General features: G+C 47.7%; 7 protein-coding genes across 7 annotated transcripts; 3 read left to right on the forward strand and 4 right to left on the reverse strand.

Moving 5' to 3' along the window:
• Positions 1 to 27: 27 nt before the first annotated feature.
• Positions 28 to 3,218, reverse strand: K441DRAFT_637860 (uncharacterized protein). The gene is made up of 2 exons (XM_067646522.1): positions 2,674 to 3,218; positions 28 to 2,605 (listed from the first exon to the last, which is right to left on the reverse strand). Exons 1-2 carry the CDS (start codon positions 3,111 to 3,113, stop codon positions 379 to 381), a joined length of 2,667 nt encoding a protein of 888 aa, XP_067503256.1. The 5' UTR covers positions 3,114 to 3,218; the 3' UTR covers positions 28 to 378.
• Positions 3,219 to 3,355: 137 nt separating this feature from the next.
• On the forward strand, positions 3,356 to 4,667 carry K441DRAFT_135416 (uncharacterized protein). Its single transcript, XM_067640095.1, has 2 exons — positions 3,356 to 3,436; positions 3,541 to 4,667. The coding sequence occupies exon 2, from the start codon at positions 3,624 to 3,626 to the stop codon at positions 4,476 to 4,478; it is 855 nt and encodes a 284-aa protein (XP_067503257.1). The 5' UTR covers positions 3,356 to 3,436; positions 3,541 to 3,623; the 3' UTR covers positions 4,479 to 4,667.
• A 4,341-nt stretch (positions 4,668 to 9,008) lies between these two features.
• K441DRAFT_678038 (HET-domain-containing protein) lies at positions 9,009 to 11,265 on the reverse strand (the record flags this gene model as incomplete). Its single annotated transcript, XM_067651129.1, has 2 exons — positions 9,009 to 10,777; positions 10,830 to 11,265. 2 exons carry the CDS (start codon positions 11,263 to 11,265, stop codon positions 9,009 to 9,011), a joined length of 2,205 nt encoding a protein of 734 aa, XP_067503258.1.
• A 61-nt stretch (positions 11,266 to 11,326) lies between these two features.
• On the reverse strand, positions 11,327 to 12,436 carry K441DRAFT_661124 (uncharacterized protein). Its single transcript, XM_067648833.1, has one exon. The coding sequence runs from the start codon at positions 12,183 to 12,185 to the stop codon at positions 11,733 to 11,735; it is 453 nt and encodes a 150-aa protein (XP_067503259.1). The 5' UTR covers positions 12,186 to 12,436; the 3' UTR covers positions 11,327 to 11,732.
• Positions 12,437 to 13,782: 1,346 nt separating this feature from the next.
• Positions 13,783 to 15,783, forward strand: K441DRAFT_487620 (uncharacterized protein; the record flags this gene model as incomplete). Its single annotated transcript, XM_067641954.1, has 1 exon — positions 13,783 to 15,783. A coding segment is annotated over one exon (2,001 nt), but the record flags the coding sequence as incomplete, so codon positions are not given.
• Positions 15,784 to 18,281: 2,498 nt separating this feature from the next.
• K441DRAFT_612572 (uncharacterized protein) lies at positions 18,282 to 19,013 on the reverse strand (the record flags this gene model as incomplete). The annotated part of the gene is made up of 1 exon (XM_067645619.1): positions 18,282 to 19,013. A coding segment is annotated over one exon (732 nt), but the record flags the coding sequence as incomplete, so codon positions are not given.
• A 985-nt stretch (positions 19,014 to 19,998) lies between these two features.
• On the forward strand, positions 19,999 to 21,292 carry K441DRAFT_661126 (uncharacterized protein). The gene has a single exon (XM_067648834.1). It carries the CDS (start codon positions 20,369 to 20,371, stop codon positions 21,263 to 21,265), a length of 897 nt encoding a protein of 298 aa, XP_067503262.1. The 5' UTR covers positions 19,999 to 20,368; the 3' UTR covers positions 21,266 to 21,292.
• The last annotated feature ends 76 nt before the right edge of the window (positions 21,293 to 21,368 follow it).

Below are 21,368 nucleotides of genomic sequence, written 5' to 3' on the forward strand. Positions count from 1 at the left end.
TGTGTATTCAGGCTACTAATATAAATGCTTGATATATAATAAGTATAATTAGCTAGCTAGGTGTGCTATTTAGCTTTTCATCGTTTGACCGCCATTTTTTAAGGATATTTCCACCCAGCATGCAAGCGGAACGTGCGTTTCTCTATGCACATGATCATCATACGCTCAGATCCGGGATATCAGTACTTCCTTAAAGCAAGGGCTTTTCTCAGGAGCAGTATTTAGGCTCTCGGGATCATTTACTCATTCGCAGTCATACATAAAACATACGGGAGATGTTTCGAACCCATAGATGAAAATAGGGTGTCAGACAAACCTCAGCAAAGAAATAATAAATATTAGGCTTTAGATTATAGCGAAAGATTCATCTTTGTCTGCTTACTCACGAACCATAAAAGATTCCTGTATATTCACACTCAGATCTCCCACTATATCTTTCTCAGGATATGTTTTATGCAGCAATATATGTAAGCGCGAACTCCACGACCGAACAACACCTGGCGTTGGCGGTGTAGAAAAAGCCTCATGGGCCACGTTTGATGGCAGACTCCAGTCGATATAGTTGGTAATAGTGTCAAGCTTCTGGAGACTTTGCATGATACCGGCAGCCGAAGTGAAAACAAGCATGGAGATGTTCTGGAGGTGGAATTTGGCCGGTACACGTTCCAGGGGGAGCTGGGAGGATTTAATTCTATGTAAGTGGTGGGTAGTTCGGCGGCTCCGACGGGGGTCTATGTTATGAATTTCACGGTCCTCCACGAATGGATAGTTTTTAGATGAGATGTTGTGATAAAGGTTGTCCATTGTCATCCCCCGTTGCCCTTTAGGCTGAACTTTGATACTTTGCTGTAGTTCATCTCTGGGCCCGGTAGCACCCATAGGGTCTTCATTGAGAGCATGGCTGTAAGCAATAGAGGGATTAAGCGAAGTAGGGACACTTCGGGAATCAGACACAATATCTAGTTGTGTCTCTGGCTGTGACTGCCTCGTCGCCACGAAATCTCGAATATCCCGATTCCGGTCACCTGGTACTAGTTCAACCAATGCGTCCGCCGCATCTAACACTATATCTCTTTCCACTCCAGCATTTGAGCTTTGAAAAGGAGTGGCGATTCTATTCAAAGATGCTTGACGTTGACGTTGGAGAGACTGTGATGACCTTTTAGGCGAAGGTAGATTGTTGAACCACGATTTCTGTAGATTCTTAATGGGAGACACGTAGGGTTTATCAGCGTTTCCCCTTCGCCTGCGAGGATTGCCGCGTGGTCGCGTAAGAGATTCTGGTATGGAATCAAGGGGTGTACCATAATGAATCCGACTTGCTGGAACGAAACCAACGTTCGGCTCATTTGTTAATTGACGACCTCCCGAGGGTGGAGTATTTTTGACACGAAGAATACCCTGTGTTGATGATCTGTTTGCTCTCTCATGGCGAAGTGGTCGTGGAAGATGTTCAATACTCCGTTCTAATTCCTCATCCACTAATGATCTTATTGATTTGGCTGGAGAAGACGACTGTGGGGTTAATGGTGCCAGTGTCAACTGCCGTTGCTGTGCTTTGGGTGCGATGGGTAAACTTGAATTCAGTTCAGAAACTCGTCGGCTTCCCAAGGGAGTTAGAGGCTGGCTGTTTTTCACACTCGAAGTTGTCTTAACTAAAGCATTCATCCTTGCGATAGTCCAAGGATTGGAAATTGCAGGACATTTCAGGCCCTGTGGAGTATCTTCGCTTTCGTGGGAGCTCGGCCTTAACTGGTTCTCATCAAACAATTCCATGTCTTCCTCGTCAACACCGTACATGTTGGACCGCCAAGCTCTTCCTTCCTCAGGCACGAAGGCAATGTCGCCATCACCTTCAAATATTGTGATGGGTGATTTGTGCCTGACTATGTTCTGGATGCCAAAACTCTTCGGGTTGGTTTCCGATACTGGTGTCTCATGCCCTTCAGTATGATAGATGGCAGAGCCGTCGGGGTAGAACGTGCTGAGAAGCTCTTCCACGGCCTTCAAAACCAGTTCGCTATTTGTGAATAGCACATCATCCTTCGCGGGTTCAATGTTAGGGTCATAGCTGTCTGAAGGGCAAACGATATTCATGCAAATGAATGGATCTTTCGTCCTGTCCAAAGCAGGATTTAATTTCCTGAGTCTCCGTGTGAACATCGCAATCATCTCTTTCAGTGGTCCTCTTGTTGTAGATACAGGTCTAGAATCAATAGATACGAATTGACCCAAATTAGCAATTTTCGAACTGTCGGCGTCCGGTTTTGGGAGGAAGGCCTGGACATTAAAGCCGTTGGACTTCAAAACAGACCATTCACATTGTGAAGCACAGTTTCGTCCCACAATGTTAAATGCTGCATCCGCTGTATTTGCTCCAGGTTTAGGTGCATACGTCCAATTACCCTTGTCATTTTTTGCTTTCAATATTCGCAAAGAAAATCGGGTTGTCGGTCGAGCGAACGCATAGGCTTGCATTAAATGCTTGACCTTTGCCAAGTATTTTGGTGTATGTTTCAATGCTGCCTGTTTTCGGACAGGGAGAGACTTGAAGAAATCTGTCACGCGAACCGTGGTGCCGACTGGATGAGAGACATGTTCCTGCCTATGATGTGGTTAGCCTAATCGCTATAGATGGTTCCAATGGTGTTGGGCTTCAAACGGAGACCCCACCCTTTGATATCACCAGTCTTTCCCACTTTCAAGAGAACTGCAGCAGGTTCTCCCTCAACCCTTGTAAAAATTCCAAGGTCACCACTCATTTCAGCCACACTGGCCAATGCCTCACCTCTGAAGCCTAACGACTTTCCTCCGACCTCCTTCAAATCTTCAAAACGACGAATCTTACTAGTACAGTGTCGATGGCATACCACCGCACGATCCTCTGGTGCAATGCCATGGCCATTGTCCCGCACTTGAATGACGTCAAGAGAATTGGACGAAATTTCGACAAAGATTGAAGTTGCTCGAGCATCGATGGCATTGTCAATCAGCTCTTTTACCACAGAGCTTGGATCTGTGAGAACCTGGGAGGAGCCGATCTGCCTGATGGTAGTTGGAGGAAGGACGTGAATAGGTATCTTCATCGCACTGGAGTCCGATAGGCTTTCCATTGTGAGATTATGCGTTCCAGTTCCATCTGACGTTGATTTTACAAGTGTTTCTATATTTTAGAATAATAGAGCTAAGTATAGTGAGAAGGTGGGAGTATCGAAGCCCTGGAGCATATGCTGTGTGTCGCGGTATGGAGCATCATCGCGAATTTTGCGCCTACTCACGTGACTTATTTTAGCTCTCATAGACAGGCCTTTCCATTTAGTCTAAGAGTGACATTGCACTCGACAGAAGTATTTCCTAATAGCTGAATGCCAAATCCGTCATGGTGTTATACGGTATTTGACTTCGTTGTATATTGCTTTCAATGTGACCAACGAGAGTACGTCTGTCTGACCTGTTTGTCACATTTAGTCACCTGCGTTCCTATCTCCTCAAATATCCAAAACGTTGAAAAATCTGCGAATTCTCATTTTTAAATCCCAGAACTGTTCAACCAAAGAGCTGTTTTAATAGCATTCTGTTGATTACTTTGTCCTGCAGCCCTCGAAGATCTACGTAGTCCGGTGATGACGTTCGTTACTACCCAAAGCCGTTGGCGGGCTTTGACGACCCGAGATGCAACGGCAGATGGACACTTCGTCTATAGTGTCAAATCCACAGGAATCTACTGCAAACCGAGTTGCAGTGCACGACTTGCTCGGCGTGCAAATGTCGGCTTCTACGACACAGCGACTGAAGCAGAACAGGCGGGATTCCGAGCATGCAAACGCTGCAAGCCAGAGTCAGGCAATCGCGATGATCCACAAGAACGAGCTGTTGAGAAAGCATGCATGCTGATTGCTGAAGCTAAGAAGAACGGAAATACTGGAGCGATAAGGTTGCAAGATTTAGCAACTCATGTGGGCTTAACCCCGAGGTACTTCCACAAGATTTTCAAAGACAAGACGGGAGTGACTCCTAAAGAATATGCAAGGCTCAATGGGAAGGAATCGACAAATATGGTTGGAATCATAGAGGACGCAACATTTGTGCTTGGTGCCAGGGATAATGTGGACGTTAACGACGACTTTCTGCTCCATTTACCAGTCCCGGAGTTTGAACCTTCATTGACAAACTACGAAAATTCCGTTGATACTCCCACAGATGCCATACCACCACCTCCAATCCGATACCTTGGTGAGAGCGTCAGTATTCCTTCCTGGGATGATACCATTGTAGCGGATGACAGTGGCAAACTTCATCTAGAATCTCATTGTAATGAAGTTACCCGGTTCGCTTTAGAAGCTGGCTGCAGTACTCAGCCCAGCGACCAAGCATGGCCTTTTACTATCCAATTTGAACCGATTCCCAGCCTGTCAGATTTCTCGCTCGATTTCAGCTCAACACCTCTACTTAGCGATGACCCTTTCGTCGGACTTTAAAGCTTCCAAGATAAAAAGCCATTGGCACGGAGCCAGCTTTCTACATTATGAAACCTAATTACCTCAAGCTTCGTGGCTTTTGACCTCCTCTCATGCAAGCACAACCGGTGCACGAGGACGACAAAATAATGATGGCAAGCAACAGAGCATTAAAGAGTGATCTCGAAGCTAAGATGAGGCCGTCCTCTGTACTGTTTAAATAGACCCCAATGTGGAGCAGTGCGCGGAACTCCGCTCTACATCGCGTTCTACTCCCTACCCGGATCCTTGGATTTCGTCCAATTCCACTGCACTGTCACTTTTACGGTAGACTCTTGCGCGGCGCAGTGAGCAATTACCCTGCTCGATTATTAATACCCAAAGGGAAATATACAGCACATGCTCGAAGCAGGCTTACGCTATCTATCCAAAATACCGCCTTTTTCTACTTCCTTATGCATAGGTTCCCACTATAAGACTTCATTAGATGTCCGTGCTAGCCAGACAAACCGCGAAGAGATTTCTTATGCCCGAAATATGCCCGCCAGAACACCCAAAACAGCGATAATGAGACCACATACTCCTGAACGGATGAACATCACTCCGGAAAGGCCCTCACACGGTGACGACACATCGTACGAGCGAAGAGCTACCTATCCGACTCCGAAACACTCAACTGAGACGCAGTGGCCCTTTTTCAAAGTATATTAAGTGGTCAAACACAGCATAGGTGTTGTCAATCTGCAAAATCCTGCACAATAATTCTAGCAACTCTTTTCTCAACCCTCTAGAACACTCTCATTCCCCTTATCATGACGCACCAAGTCTTCGACCCCGCTGTCCTCTATTGGGGTACACCCGTCGTCATTATCTCCTCCACCAACCCAGACGGTACCGCCAACATCACGCCTATGTCTTCGGCCCTCTGGCGGGGTACCGCTGCATGCTTGGTCTAGCCTCCATCAACTAAACTCCACAGAACATCATCTGCACCAAGCAGTGTGTTGAACCTACTAACGGCCTCCATGGGACCTGCCATCAACCCGCTCGCTCAGCTCACAGCTGTGAAAGACATCCCCGATGTTAAAAAAGCTATGGGGTATCAATATGCTGCGGACAAATGGACGTTGTCTTGTCTCACGCCGCAAGATTTAGACCTTGTATCGCCAAAAAGAGTGATGGAATGTCCGGTACAAACGTAATGCGAGTTTTTTGCTGTGCGCCGTATCGTGGGAGGTTTGGCCCCTCCGCTATCTGGTCTTGGCTGGGCCGTAAGGGTGGGGATCCTGGGGGTGCGTGTGGGGCCATACCTGGGGCTTAAGGGGTATGGGGATAGGATCGGTACGGGCGAATGGCGGCCCATGGTTATGATCTTTTTCAGGGCTTTATGGGCTGGAGGGGAGGCGCATTCGAGGTTGGCGGAGATAGATGAAGAGAGGTACGGGGTTCTCACTGGACAAGGTGAGGAGGCCAACGGAAAGGTGAATGGGGTTGAGCTAAATGAGATTTAGAAGTCATCCTAGACAGATTAGGATGGTCATAGGGTCTAAATTAGCAGCTGTTATAGGTAGATTAATTTTGAGAATTTTGTGGTTTCTAGCAAATGGAAATGGTCCATGAGCCTATGAGTATTGTTCAGTGTAGCTGAAGCAGTCATTAGGACTTCTGGTGCATTAGAATTACATATGTTAATCTACGTATCAGATTTGTTACTAAGTCGGATTTACAGCAGTCATATCCTAACCACTTAACGCAGGTTATTCTAACATTCCAACACCTATCTCGGTAGTGTTCATAGTTCCGCAGGATCAATGAGTCCATTACTCTGCCATGTTTTCACTATCTATTGTAAAGAACCGTACTGATTTGCAAGGATAAAGTAAGATCTAATTGTGGCAACAACTTCTGAAGGACATGCTATTTCCTGTTTGAACTTTCAAGTCAGCCAGAGTTTGATAGATAGCTATATAGCAAATAGAAGAAAACAGCTCGCAGGCTTTTAACGCAGTTTTCAGAGTCCCAAATTATAAGCATCGACAGCACAGCATTTGTCGATACTGGCCATACCTTTTCCGGCTCTTCCTATAAGATTCTCGAGGGTTGAAACTTCTCATCATTTTGTGCGCGTTTAGACAGGGTAACAGAGACGTACATACAAAAGAAGACTGGAGATAAGGTTGAGTGTATACGGTGATAGTGATTTCGAGAAGCACTAAACTTGATCGATAGTTGTAAGGATGAGTAGTGGGTGATTAGAGCACGCTGGGTGGAGGCTAAGTCATCATCGGGTCCAGAAGGAATCGCAATCACATTGCTAGCATCTCAAAGGTGAGGGTCAAAAAACAATTGGTTCGAAATTTCACTAAAGTGCCAAGATATTTTATTAGGTAATCAGTAGGGTTCCGTTCAAACTTTACCTCAGCGAGCTCAGACGTGATTTTTTTTGGCTAGCGTCGGAATAACAGCTACGCCGTCTCCTTCTTGCAAAATCACGTCTGAGAGCCTTTGGCGAGATTTGTTAAAACCGTAAGCAAAATCCGCAAAATGGATATTGCGGATATCTAATTCATTTATTCACACAACGCGTTATTATTACCAAAAGTTAATACAATATTTTTAAGACTTAGGGCTTCTAAATGGTATAAATTTTATAATATAGCTATTGCTTAGTCCTAACATTAATTTCGTCAAAGTTAAAAAACGCGTTGTTAAAACCGTAAGCACATATTATATCTTATTAAATAGTTTACTAATATAGACAAAACTATACAGATATATAGACATCTACTACTTAAAGCTATTGCAATACCTAGTAGGTGTTATAGTTAGGCCCTTCCTTAAAAATATCCTCCCTTAGCCCAGAGAGCCTCTGCTACTACTAGGGGGTAAGCTTTAGGTAGAGCCTCGTGTAGAGCCTCATATAGAGCCTCGTGCAGAGCCTTAATAGACCTTCGTGCAGAGCTTCGTACATTCCTTCGTGCAGAGCTCCGTGCAGGCGTGTAGACGTATAGATGTGCAGACGTGCAGACGTTCGTACGGAAGATCAATTGCAGAGACGTTTGTAGAGACGATTGTATAGGCGTTCGTACGGGCGTTCGTACGGGCGTTCGTACGGGCGATTGTGGAACCTTCCTAGTATATTAGTGCTGCGTGTTAGTAGAGCTTTGGAGCTCTGTATAGGGCTTCGGGCAGAGCTTCGGGCAGAGCTTCGAGCAGAGCTTCGGGCAGAGCTTCGAGCAGAGCTTCGGGCAGAGCTTCGAGCAGAGCTTCGGGCAGAGCTTCGAGCAGAGCTTCGGGCAGAGCTTCGAGCGGAGCTTCGTGCAGAGCTTCGTGCAGAGCTTCGAGTAGAGCTTTGAGCAGAGCTTCGAGCGGAGCTTCGTGCAGAGCTCCGAGTAGAGCTTCGAGCAGAGCTTTTACAGAGCTTCGTGCGGAGCTTCGTGTAGAGCTTTTGTAGAGTTTTGGTAGAGCTCCGTGCAGAGTTCCGTGCAGGTCTTCCCCTGAGCTTTGTTCCGCAGAGCTCCCGCGAAGCCCCACAGCTCTAGAGCTTGCAACTCTATTAGGACCTACACCATAACCTGTAAAGGGCTGCAAAGTAAATAAATTAAATAGGTATATAGTAGATAGAATATCCGCTGGTTATAGAGAGGGCTAGCGGCGTAGGCGTAAGCGTGTTTACTACGCGGCTCGGTAGTGCAGATGTAGAATTGGGGCCTCTACGGCGACGAATTCCTCTTAACGTTGCGCGCGTATAAGGAGCTGAATATCTCATAACTTATAGAGTAGGCTTTTCTCTATAATTTGGTGTAATTTTTATGTCGATAGGTATTGTGGGAGGGTTGATCAATTTCGTTAAAGTTAATAAGGTCTTCTCATATAAACCGTGTTTAGGTTTTCTACAAATCTCGCCAAAGGGCCTCAGACTAAGAAAACGATTACCGTCCTAAATCAGCTTAGCGGACGGTGCGGATATTCCTATATCCGCAATCGATTTCTTAGTCTGAGCTTCTGAGGTAAGTTCAAACTCCCCTTCAACACCACCCGCAGGCCGTACAAAGTCAAACGCGGAAAACTTATAATCTACTATATTATTCCGGTAGAGACGTTTTCCGTACGTGTCGAACGTTGAGGTCACTGTCAAGTACCACCTTATGACTCACACCCTGTTTCTTGCCATCGTATGTCTTACTATCTATTTTCTATTACCTATTCATTACCTATCACCGACTGGGTGGCAATGTCGACCTGGTGGCGATTGAAATAGTTCTAAATCGTCGTCAGTGTCGTCGTCAGTGCCGTCGTCAGTCCTTTGCCCCTACTTCATGTATATAGAGAGCTTCTAGAGCCAGCTTCAATCGACAGAGTTCTTATAAGTGACTTGTCCGTCCGACAGTACGGCCTTGCAGGCGAATGAAAGACCTTGGCCTGGCTGTTGTTTATATTTAGACAAATTGTAGAAGAAATAATTAAAGTTAAGCTTCTACTGTCAATTTATAACAATATGCAGTGCTGTTCAACTAAGATCCTGCTCGAATTAGAAACGAAACTAAGCTACTAAATAATTGTCAGTTCGCCTATGTCCCATCCCTCAGCCATGCCATCATCCTCGGGTATCTGCGCAACACCAATCCGCCGATAAGTATTTCGGTAGCATGTCGGCTCAAGTATCAGCGCATATATTGTGCCCTCATACTCGTTACTCTCTTCATCACCCTCCCCATCACTCTCCTCATCACTCTCCTCATCGCTCTCCTCATCACCCTCCTCGTCACTCTCTTCATCACCCTCCTCGTCACTCTCTTCATCACCCTCCTCATCACTGCCCACAAAGGGAAAATCAGACTTGAGGATCATCAGATAAACAATGCCTTTACCAAAAAGATCAGGACCAACTCCCTCAACTCCCACCATAGTATCATGACTGCAGACAACTTGCTTAGGTAGAAGCTCAGAAGAGCGATCATTATACGTAAGCCCTTCTGATCGTTGATAAAGAAGGCGTCTATCTTCAAAATTATCAAAGAAAGGACTAGGACAATCAGCGAATTGGTCTACAGGCTTCCAGTATCCTCGAACTCGTAGAGTACCAGATTCCACTTGGCCAAATACGTCGCTAGACCTGGTTTTGATATCGTGACCAACGATCGCGACACCATACTTCCATGAAGGTACCACGTGGACATAATCGTAGATCCATTCCCTCTCACCAAGATCGAAAGTCATAGATGCCCAGCTCCATGTCGGGGCCGTATATTCCTTGTTCCGTTTGCCTTGACCACAGGAGATCCACATAAGGCCACGTCGGATATCTTCTAGCCAAACACCGGCAAAATAGGTGAAGCCTGTGCCCCCTTGAACTTGTCTAGCAATTCCGCCCGTCGCAGGCAAAACGTCAGTGGCGGAAGTAAGCTTGCGATGGGTAAAGTCGTCCACAACTACAGAGTACCACCACTCTAAGTAGCTTTGCGGAGACTCGTATTCTGATAGATTTGTATACGCTACCTCCTCGATTGGGCGTCTCTGTGTGAAGATATCCTCGTGCCGGCGATCAGTGGTTGGGTCAGCTTCACAACAGCGCAGACTGCGACAAGCCCAAAACAACTGCTCACTCGAGTATTTTAGTATCCGAGGTGATAAGAGATCTTCCTGTAAGACCCATCCTCGAGTGCGGAGTGGCGTTAGCGAATCCAATCCAGGAGTCAAGCACTCCCGTACATAGAAACGCCTAGGATCGCCGGCCTCGGCTCCTAGGTATGGGATACCAATGGCATGAGCTTTGCTTCTTCTTTTCGAATCTCCGCTCAAGAATATCCCAGATCCGCTCTCTGAAGACGCCTCTGCCATGATTGTCAAGGTTGCATTCCGGTAAACATTATGCATCTGACCTGCTTCAGAACGCCAATCATCGACCGAGTCTTGGATGATACACAGGGAGTCAATCCACAAGTACCGATAACCCAATCTTCTAGTAATTGTAATGGCATCTTGAAAATTCAGCGGCAAGCTTTCAAACTTGATTCTGTTGATATGAGATTTCAATGTTTGAGTTGTTGTCTTTAAAATTTGGGCTTTGCCCCAGCAATGACTTAAGGCAAGCCAATGCCCTGACCGACCTTTAGTTTCAAAGAGTGAGAGATCTAAGGTACGATCTAACAGTTTCAGGTCGAGGACTCTTGTTGGTAATGTTTTCTTAGAACCACGTCCACATACGGCATGGCGCTCTAGGCAAGTTTTGAGCCATGAAATTGCAAGCGCAAAAGCTTTGTCCGATCTGCAGGTCTCTTCTACTGGTCTCGCTCTTATGACAGACGCCGAGGGATCCTCTAGAGCATGTCATAAATATGCATCACAGAGAAATTGAATATCGGCACCAACCTGAAAGAGTGTAGAGCTCAATATCCTGCCAGAGGTCATACCTCATATCTCCATTTCTGTGGAAATCTGGAACTGCAATTTGAACAAATCTAATTCCGGTGTCAATCGTATTCTTGATCTCTGAGTCCTCCACTCGCAACACAACAGGCGCAGTTGCGAGTTTTCTACCAAACTTTTTCGATGGGAAAAGGCTTGAGAGCGGTTCATAACTGCTCTCAGTCCCACCAAGCCACTCTCCAGTACTAATCTCGATACGTTGTACTCTGCAAAGTTCAAGGTCACGTTTATATAGCGGCAATCGCTCCCTGATGAAGGTGCAAAGAGTGCATCCTTTAGAGGCTGAATCGCTCAGGGCATTGTAGCTGGCATGGAGCTGCTGCCCACCTCCATCAACCACTTGCTTGAGGTCAATGTGTCTGCAGGCGGTGCAGAGCATTGTTAGAGAGTTCTATCGATTGTTGAATTGACATGGTAATAATGATATCCGATTGCGATAGATAGCTCAACTTAGGTTGCAAGGCTTGTGGCGTGCTAGCAGAAGATCCACAAAACCAGGGGTTGAGGCATTTTCTGTTCGCTTAGTGTGCCACTTTTCCCCCCGCCCCTCGTGGCCGCTTCCATCGACACCTCATCGCGTCTCCATCCAGAACACCCTCTATGCGACCCTCTTTGCTGCCAGAGCTTGTGAAAACTCATATCTCCCCCGCGACCTTCCTAAGCTAACTTGGCTGAAAACGCGCCCAGACGACCGCTGTGAATACACTCTATCCGCTATTTCTTGTATCGCTACAACATGGCTCAACCGTCACGAAAGCCCCGCAGAGACTGCCGAAGATCCGAGTGTCCTACAGATCTTACAAGCGGCATCAGAAGGAGAGGAAATTCTGAGGAACATAGCTCAGCTCACGGCTGAAACCGAGCGGCGTTCGCGGATGACGCCCGAAGAAAATATTGCGGAGAAGGGGTTACGTTTACGACGTCGACTCGGGAGTGAGAATTTTCCGAACTTTTCTTCCTGCCTATAGAGAGTTCGTAAGTGAGTACTTCGAGGAACTGGAGTCGAAAGTTGATATGATATAAATTGATGTCGGCGATAGCCATAATCCTCCCCATATGAATACTCATCGCAAGCGATTGCGCCGACAGTCCGCACAAATCTGCACATAACACTGGGGACACCGCATAATAAATTTTGTATGCCGTTTCGCGCACATCTCGCAACGAATACTTGCCCATTCCCACCTTCAACTTTTGGCAGCCATCCCCGATGCGCACATTCATGATTCCCACGAAGTGCATTCCGCATCTGGTCGACGCGGCGGTTGAATTCAAATCGGGGAAGTTGAAGTGGTGCATCGCGGTTGACGACTTCTCTTGCTCTGACGACGAGTCGTTCTTCGTTCCACTGGTCGCAAGGTCAGTACTTCCAGTTCACGTCGCAGACGTAGCAGAATTCGGCGCCGTATTTGTAGCTATTAGAAGTCAGTAATGTGTATAGAAGAGTCAAGGAAAAGGGAGGGCTCACGTCATGTAATAAGATCTTAGGCATGAACAGATTTTGTTTCGTTAATTGATGGTGTTGAGGAAACAAGTTTCGTAATCTATCGTGGGAGTTGTTTATCTTATCGATAATGATTAGCTAGGTGTCCTAAAAATCGGGTGTGGGATCGACGTCCGCGCTTAAATATCGCGCTCACGCCACATCTCCGATCTCCCCGGAAAGTTTCGACCACCACAACGACTAGTACACGTACGGGGCGGACGCCCTCCCTGCTAATATGCTAGCAGAATAATACAGCCCAACCATTTTGCAAGGCTCGCTTATTTTGAAAACATACTAGCAGGGAGGGCGTCTGCCCCGTTCGTGGTACCCCTTGTATCTCTAACGGCTGCTACGCTATGTTTGTTTCAGCACGTCGAGGGCGTTGTAGCCGCCTATACCGTGCCACAGCGTCATTATCACGCCGACTTCTATTCCTGCGGCCGAAATCTAATAATAAGCGTAACATGCATCTAAATTACCTACCCCAGCGGCTACAAGATACACTATACCGGGCGATTTATATTCCATCTCTGTAAGGCTGGGGTATGCCAGTGCCCTAGCCTAGCTTCATCTGAACACTGTGCCACATGCAGCTTAGAGAAAACATCCCTTAGCCGCCTTGCTTGGCACGTTTCGCTCTAGGAGGCTGGGGAAGCCAGACGGGTCCTTGCGCGTAGGCCTGGCCGTTGATTTGTGGTAATGGTCGGTCAAGCATGCTGTTTCTAGAATCGTGACATTGCTGGCACGCACGTTCCTAGTAACAAACGTGTTTGATCTTTCACGCCGCTGCGGATCATCGGTCTGGAGGCTGGTCGTTTATGCCAGGCCATGCGTCGATAATAGTATCTTGATGGTAAGGAACTGCTGCTTCTGCTTCTTCTCCAGCCTACCACACTTCTCCTCTCGTTCAGTCTACCAAAGACTACCTCTTTACTTCCTCATTCACTTCGAAGCTGGCAGAGCCAGCCGATTTCTTAGACGTTCCCCAGTGGAACATAATCTAATACGTCTCCGAAAATGTCGAACTCAATAAAATGGTCCGCTTATCCAAATATCCCCATCTTTCTCGAAACTAGTGATGATCGCGGATTACCGAAGTCGTATGGAACTACTCCCACCACGCCGACCATCTCTCCTGCTCTTGAGAATCCACCAGATCGACCAGTCCACCTCAGCTTTCCGACGCCATCGACTCTTCCGGCTCGGGACCGTTCTGCAGTATGGCCTATCCCAGAACCACCGCCAGAGATCGAAGTGCAGCAGCCTCGCCGGCCTTTACTTCGCTTCTTTCCATTAGTAAGACCAAGGGTTCGCTTCAGTGGTGCTCGTGCTTCGCAGTGTTCAGAGAAACCCGAATTCACTGACTTGGAATCGGGAACTGCGGACATCGACAACAGGATCAATTTCGGTGGTTTGGGCATTATGGATGGTCCAGCCAAGCTTCCATCCATTCAAATACCATCCCTAGTCGATGAAAAACCCGGGCGCTTGCCGAACATTGCTGAACGAATCGAACAGAGGCTTTGGCGATATAACTTGAGCGGAAATGTCATTGAAAGATGGCTGCTCGAGATCATCAGCTGGACAATAAGTGCTGTATGCATGGGCGCTATTGTCGGTGTCCTTATATACCTGAGAAATGAGCCTTTATCCAAGTGGCAGCTCAACAAGATCGGTCTCACACTGAACGCCTTCATCTCGGTCCTGTCTAAAATCGCCTCTGCAGCTCTTCTTCTTCCAGTAGCTGAGGCTCTAGGGCAACTGAAGTGGAGTTGGTTCCAAGGCCACTCAAAGAAGATGTGGGACTTTGAGATCTTCGACAATGCTTCGAGAGGGCCATGGGGTTCATTTCTATTGTTGATCCGGACGAAGGGCAGGGCGTTAGCGGCATTAGGAGCTTTGGTCACTATATTTGCACTTGCGCTGGATCAATTTTTCCAGCAGGTGGTCGACTTCCCTGACAAATGGAAGCTACAAGGGAATAGCTCAATTCCTAGGGTGGTGCGATATGAGCCTGTTTATCCAGAACAGTACATGAACGGATTGTTGCAAGCGCAGCGCGATGAAAACCTCTATGCGGTGCTCAACAGCTTCTTCTACAACAATGGGACCCAACCAATGCAGTTCGGCAATGGCACTCGGGCAGACGTTCCTCTTTCCTGTCCAACTAGCAACTGCACCTGGCCACCATACGAGACTCTTGGGGTCTGTAGCCAGTGTGTAGATGTTTCCCAGCTCCTTACGTTTGATTGTCTCGAAACACGGGTGGACTGGACGTCTAATCTAACTGGCCCCGGGACCGAGTGGACATACCCAAATGGAACTGTGTGCGGGTATTGGCTCAATGCGACGAGCGAGGAGCCAGTTCTCATGTCGGGCTATCTGAAAAACTCGACCGACTCCGGAGAAGAGGAAGCTCTGTTGATGCGCATTTTACCCCTCGTGACCAACCCTATGAGGCAGACTTTCTATGGTGGTTCGATTAACTTCAAGCATATTCGTAATCCGATAGAAGACTTCATCATCGCTGGTGCTGCGAACGAAGCTCCAAGCGTGTACCGGAATGAGACGCCTATCGCACACGAATGCGTGCTTTCGTGGTGCGTTAAAACGATTCAGTCATCTTACTGGCTAGCAATGTATCAGGAAGAAGTGACAGAACATTACATGAACGAAACGGAAGGGCCTTACCCTTGGACAACTATACGGATCGATGGCCCGCAAGGGGGTGGTACTAATACCTCCTACGCGGAAGATGTCGTTATTGACGCGCCTTCGCCAGGTCCAAACCATTCTACCTACGGGCTTAGCGATCTTACGGCCGTGAACACCGTTGGTACCTTTGACGAGATTTTCCCTTCATTTACGACCGTTGCGAACTCTTCGGCTGAACCGTTTTTAAGATACAGGACGAGCTTCCGGGACAGAGTCATGCTTCGGAAGATGCAGAAGAACCCATGGATACCACCAGCCAACGTGAGCGAGCACGTGGACAGGATGGCGACGGCCTTTACCAACGTGATTCGAGCAGGGTCGAGCAAGGAGATGATTCACGGCGACGCTTACGATAAAGAAACGTATGTGTCAGTTCGATGGGGATGGTTTTCCCTTCCACTTGGCCTGCTCATTCTTAGCTTTATCTTTCTCGTTGCAACAATCATCAAGAGTGCAATGGAAAAGGATCAAGTGGGGGTATGGAAGACATCGGCTATTGCAACACTACTCTACGGCCTGCCGGACCATTATCAAAAAAGAATTACCCGCCCAGTATCAAAAGGCACGCCGCGAGCAAGGGCGAAGGAACTGAGAGTACAATTACTCCCAACGAAAGGTTGGAGAATTTCCGGGGATATGACCTCTCCTATGACTCCCAAAGCTCCACGGGCCCAACCTCCGCCGGGTTGGCTATGAAATCCCCAAAGAATATTGGAAATGATCCACGCATTACAGTCAACTGGTTTTGTCCTCATCGATAGCTCTTTCAATGCGATTCCATCTAGCTTTCGAATCCATTCTACTAGGGCGTACTTACTTTATCACCTCCTTCATTCTACCTCTCTCCTTCATTATTCTTGATATCCGTCCGCAATCTGTCAAATCTCTCAGAATCGCATTCTCCATCGGTTTCCCTCAACTTGGCCCTTAGTCTCGTTATTTCAACATGTCACCGAATGTATTCCTCCGGCGCATCACACACCTCCCTAGGGTACCTGGGATTTTTCACAGCATTCGAACGAAATAGGGTTCACTAAGAGACCAGTAGTATTGGAAAAATTACCAATTCACGAATCCATTCGAAATTCCATAATCACCCAACACCCACTCATCTCCATGGCGACAGCTAAATTATTAATCAGTGTGGCCAACAGGCTGCGTTCAGCGAGCGATGACGCCTTCCGCCGACTGACTGCGGCCAATCAAGTCGCTCGCTGGACGCTCGCTGGAAAGGTGTATACGCTGACTGCAGAGCTGACAGCGCGCTTATCCCAATCGGGTAATTTATATAGATCTGATAGAGTCATAGGGTCAAATTTTAGATTTTTGGCAGCACTTCTGTATATACAAATAGTAATATTATCCGATCTTAGATCTACCTAAATTAACCTCAAATAGTGTAGGTATTAAATCCCCGTTTTTCTTGCTTATTCACCCTACACGTAACTCTTAATATAACAATACTATTAGTATTATGTTGAACGAAGCAGTCAAGAAGGAAAACTCTGTCGAATTACTGTAGGCTGTTAAGCCTCAATATATACAGTCAAGTCAAATGGCCAAGACACCCCTGGTCTATACCCTCAAAGGAAACAGGACGACGATCGCAATTAGCGCGTCGTCTGACATATTATGATACGTTCAGCCGAACAAACGGTATCGTATTAAAGAGATTTGACTGTAATGCCAAACTATCTACGAACATCCGGTCACAGCCTTGCCTGGTGCTCTTCGCTCTTCAGACCTAGTCAATTAGCATACCTGAAGTTCCATTGTCCATATAATACAAAGCTAGCCTAGAAGTAGGGCGCTCGAGTTGGTATGTTCTCCTTGATGCTAAGAGCAGCAGCTCTCATACGCCTTGCCAGGTCAATAGTCTCTTCAAATTTGTGTTTTTCATCACAATCAATACCATAGAAGTGCTCGCTGAACTTCGCACCCGATAGTCGGTCATGGATAGGCCACATGGTAGCAATCACTGAGGACGCACCTGCGAATAATATACCGGACACAAGGCCAAGCGGTTCGTCCCCTGGGTCTAGCCTCTCAACACCTGACCCGCAGCCGATAAGGAGCATGACTGGACGCTTACTCGACAAGTCCAATTTGAAGACTTCGCGTGCAGCTAATTTCTCACCATGATGGAACAGTAGGGCTTGATTGAGAGGATGGTCTTCTGAGATGATGTGGCCATGGAAATGTACCCATGAACCCCCGCTGGTGCTTTCCAAGAATTCTTCTTTTGAGACGTTATCAATATGTTGTCGCCCGCCGCACCGTGCGACAATCTTGCTGACAGCCTCCGAGCCGGCCGGCGTGTCTCCTGTTGGGCTAGCAAAGAACTCGAACTCCCGAACATCTGGGTGTGCGCCACTTGAGGTTTGTTGCATTAGTCGTCTGAGTACTGCAAAGGAGTGGGTGTATACGACAGGCGCCAAGTCGAGAAGGCATTTGCCATCCACAGGGATAGCATGAACCGGTATCTTGAAGATGACCTGTGTAGGGCAGAGAATGAAAATGCTATCTTCCTTCTTGGTTGTGAGATTAATAAGCGGCCGTACAAGCTCTTGAAGCTCTGACAGTATCTCATCGGCAGTTTCAGGATCGGAAAGATCTTCCTTCGAAGCTACCAAACTGTGGTACCATTCTTCTGCCGCCGACCTGGTGCAATTGAGTTCCCATAATGTATAGGCAGTTGAATCCTGGGAGACACAGAGCAAAATTCTCTCCCCAAGGATCATCCAATGTACCAGAACAACAGCCCGGTTCGTCAAGAAGTGTTCAAGAAGTTTGTCATCCGTCTCGGCTCCTTCGATCTGCAGATGTGACTCATCCTCGACGTGCTCGAGGCTGTCATGAAGGGCTCGCGCCTTGCTATACTCGATCCATGACCATGCTTGATGGTGGTCACCGAGGGCAATGCAAATATCCACGGCCATGCCGAAAATAGAGTATGGTGTCTTTGCGTTTCGTCCGCTTAGTGCGTATCTTGTCAGCAGATTGTCGAGTTTAAGACTGCCGAACAAGGGTTTCATCTCCTCAGTCCAAAGCTTTCGCACTTGAGTGATGTGGTATAGAGTATTCTGCAGAGCGTTGTCGTCAGCATCTCGCTTTGAATACCACAGAGCGGCTTTCAAAGTATGACAGCACGCTATCCAATCTAGCCGTTGCTCCTGTGTGCATAAGGCGAGACAAAGATCGAGCTTTTCATTCCCGGATGACCAGTATGATGGTTCGTGATTGTTTTGATAGAGATGCAATCTAGCACCGGCGGAAGTGAACAAGGCCATTTGCTCCATGCTACCGTTTTTTGCTATCTTTGAGATCCTGATGACCTCTTCTAGGTCGTCGATGCTGCTCGCGTAATCTTCATAGTCAAACTTTGCGTGAGCTAAGGCGAATAAGATATGTGGGCGATATGTTAGCTGATCCGCGTCCTCAAGATGGTTCAACGCCTCCAGCGTGTTTGCATACCATTTTCGGCCGGTTGGTGGCAAGCCCTGGGCCACCGCTGCATCAAGTTCCTTATTGAGGAGATCTTGAGCATAGCGGAAGGCATACTTCCACTTCTCCCGCTTCTTGGTGTCCTCGTACAGAAGTTCTAGATCTTGAAGTTTGGCTGCGTTCCAGCTTTTCTGCTGAGCTCCGTGTGGATCATCGGGCACGATAACAGCATCATCCACAAGCACGAGTCGCAGGTTGCATTCAGCTTCGTCCCTGATATCCTCGTCATCACAATCCTTCGCAATTTCAGCACCCAGACCTCTCCAGTGTAGTACTTGATGCGTGTCCCCGATCTTCTCGTAACACTCTGCAGGCATAGTAGTCAAAGTATATCGCAGCTCGGGAATGGTACACTCAGTCTGAACTTCAAAGAAGGTCTGAACACATCGAACAGCCAAGGGTCGTCGATTTTGCGCGTTCATATCCGCAGTTAGGATGTTCATGTATTGGCGCCAGAACAGCCATGCAGATTGCGAGAGCTTTGCCACGTCATGGGTCTGAAATGCTTCAGCGAGATCAGCAGGGCTTTTAGGAAGCCTGCACGATTGACTGTGATAAAGTTAGTTCGCTCAAATTTTTGACAACGTTGTTCGGCTCACCTTTGTTTTAACAAAGCAAGTACATCCTCCACGTACTGATCTACAATTCCTATCTCTAAATGTCTACGCGCCTGCAAGAACCCTGTCGCTTGCCTGAGCTCGCCAGTGCCTTGCAATTCTACACTGGCATCAAGCCTTTCCAGGTCGTCATCGACCTTGCTGCTTTCGTTCGTATACTTGACTTCCAGATACTGTGCCCGCAAGTGCCTTTCATAATTGTGCTCAGCCAGAGAAGATGACCACAAATCAGAGACCAATTGGTCAGAAGTGTGCCGATCATCTATAGCATAGCAGGCATTTAGCTGAAGTACCTTCAGGTAAACTTCGAGATCGATGTTTCTGAAGCTGGACGACTCGATCGTTGCTTGTAAATGTTGGATCTGCTCGCGAGCGTTGAGACATTCCGCCTCAGCTAGATGGACCATACCCAAATCACTGTATTGCCCGTTTTCTAGAAGACTGACTCGAAGTTCTTCAAGCTTTTGCAAGAATTCCTGATCCAGCATGCCGAAGAACGTGCTACCAAGGTGTGTGACTATGGTACTGAAGCAGAGTAGCAAGATATGAATGGGCTGAAACTCCGAAGGCCCGGTGTCACGCAAATACCTGACATAGATTTCATTCGATACGTCTAGTGCCCCTTTGAGGTCTATGGCAGTGTGAAAGCGTGCATAAGCGTAAAGGAGCCGGAACAGATCTGTGTCATCATCTGGCCAGGCCGAGCTTTCTTTGCTGATGAGAGCCGCGAGCTCTTTGACAGCATTGAAATTGTGCGAAAGCACATTGCATAGAAGTCGCTCAAGCAACGACCGTCGTCGAGCCTCCGATCCTGGCTCAGCCTTAAGATCGTCAGCAGCCAAGGCGGATAAGGCTGCATGATATTGTCCTGAAGATCTGAGGCGAATAGCATTCTCAAGAAGCGCTGAATGCATTGCAGCTACGCCTTGGGTCCAATGTAAGGAGTATCGCGCATCTAGGAGTTCTAAAGTCCTCCGACGAGATCGCAGTTGGTCGATGGTGTGGCATGACCTGATTGGTAGAGCTGCAGCTGCAGCTGAATCAGCTGCACAGCGCACTTTGGTGTCGAGGGTAGCTACGCAAAGCATCAGAATGCACTCTCCAAATTGTAGATTCAACAGTCTAACTGCTCCTGTCTAGCGTGCTAGCGTTCTACAAATATGGAGCCTCCAACAATCAAGATCGATCTCGAGGTTGATATCCTCAAGAGCCAGGAACTCGGTTCGTGGCCTTCCAAGCCTGTCGTGGTGGAAGACGGCGTGACAAATCTCGAAGCTGGAGACGCCGAAGGAGCAGGATCGTATCTTTCCGTCCGGCTCACAACCATACAAACCATCGATCGCAATCACAGCTTATTCGTTTGGCATACCGTATACCACCCTAGCGTGGGGCGACGCTTCCAGAGTGCCGTCTTGGTAGTGAAACTTACGCAGAAACTTCCAAGTCCCGAGTCAGTCGTCAGCACCACAATCTCGGCGGCAGTACCCCCGGTCAGCGTACAACAATATGCTCCTCGTAAAGCGTTCGGAGGAACAGCGAAAAAGTCGAAGACTGTTCATTGGGGTCTGGAGCTGCCTTTGACGGTTCCTACAGGGCCTGTAGAGGTCGGAGTTACGCCTTCTGTGGTCGGAGTTACGCCTTCCGTGGAGAGAGAGTCGGCCGTCGAGATCGAGCACGCATTCGTGATCGAGGGTTCTGCGCGCGGGATACCACGGAAGAACACTTGTGTCTGGACATTGGAGGAGAACAAAGCTACAGAACGTGGTGTACCTTCGGAAGTCCGTTTTGCAGCCTTGATCGAGCACTCTCAGCCGATCTTGTGCGAAGTGAGTGCGTCAGGTTGGTCGATGGGAGGGCTGAAGCCACCGCACCGTCTGAAGACCAAGACACCAAGAGAGGCAAGGAGCTTAGAGATCGACCCTGTTGACTACAAAGGCAAGCTCATAGAATTCCAACTCGGCCAAGACATCTCGCAGTGCCGTGAGTTACTCGGCAAGTGGACAGGGAAGGTCGAAGGAGCTGTGCTTGAATTTGACCAAACGGTTGTTATGCCGTAGAGTGGTATGCGAAGTTTCAACGACACAGACAATGGCGATCAATAAGTACTGTTGATCCTTTGATGGACATGTCAAGCGCGTCTGACCTGGACGGAAATTTCGA

The sequence above is a fragment of the Cenococcum geophilum genome (genome assembly GCF_001692895.1).
Source record: "Cenococcum geophilum 1.58 unplaced genomic scaffold K441scaffold_25, whole genome shotgun sequence".
NCBI classification, from domain to species: Eukaryota; Fungi; Ascomycota; class Dothideomycetes; order Gloniales; family Gloniaceae; genus Cenococcum; species Cenococcum geophilum.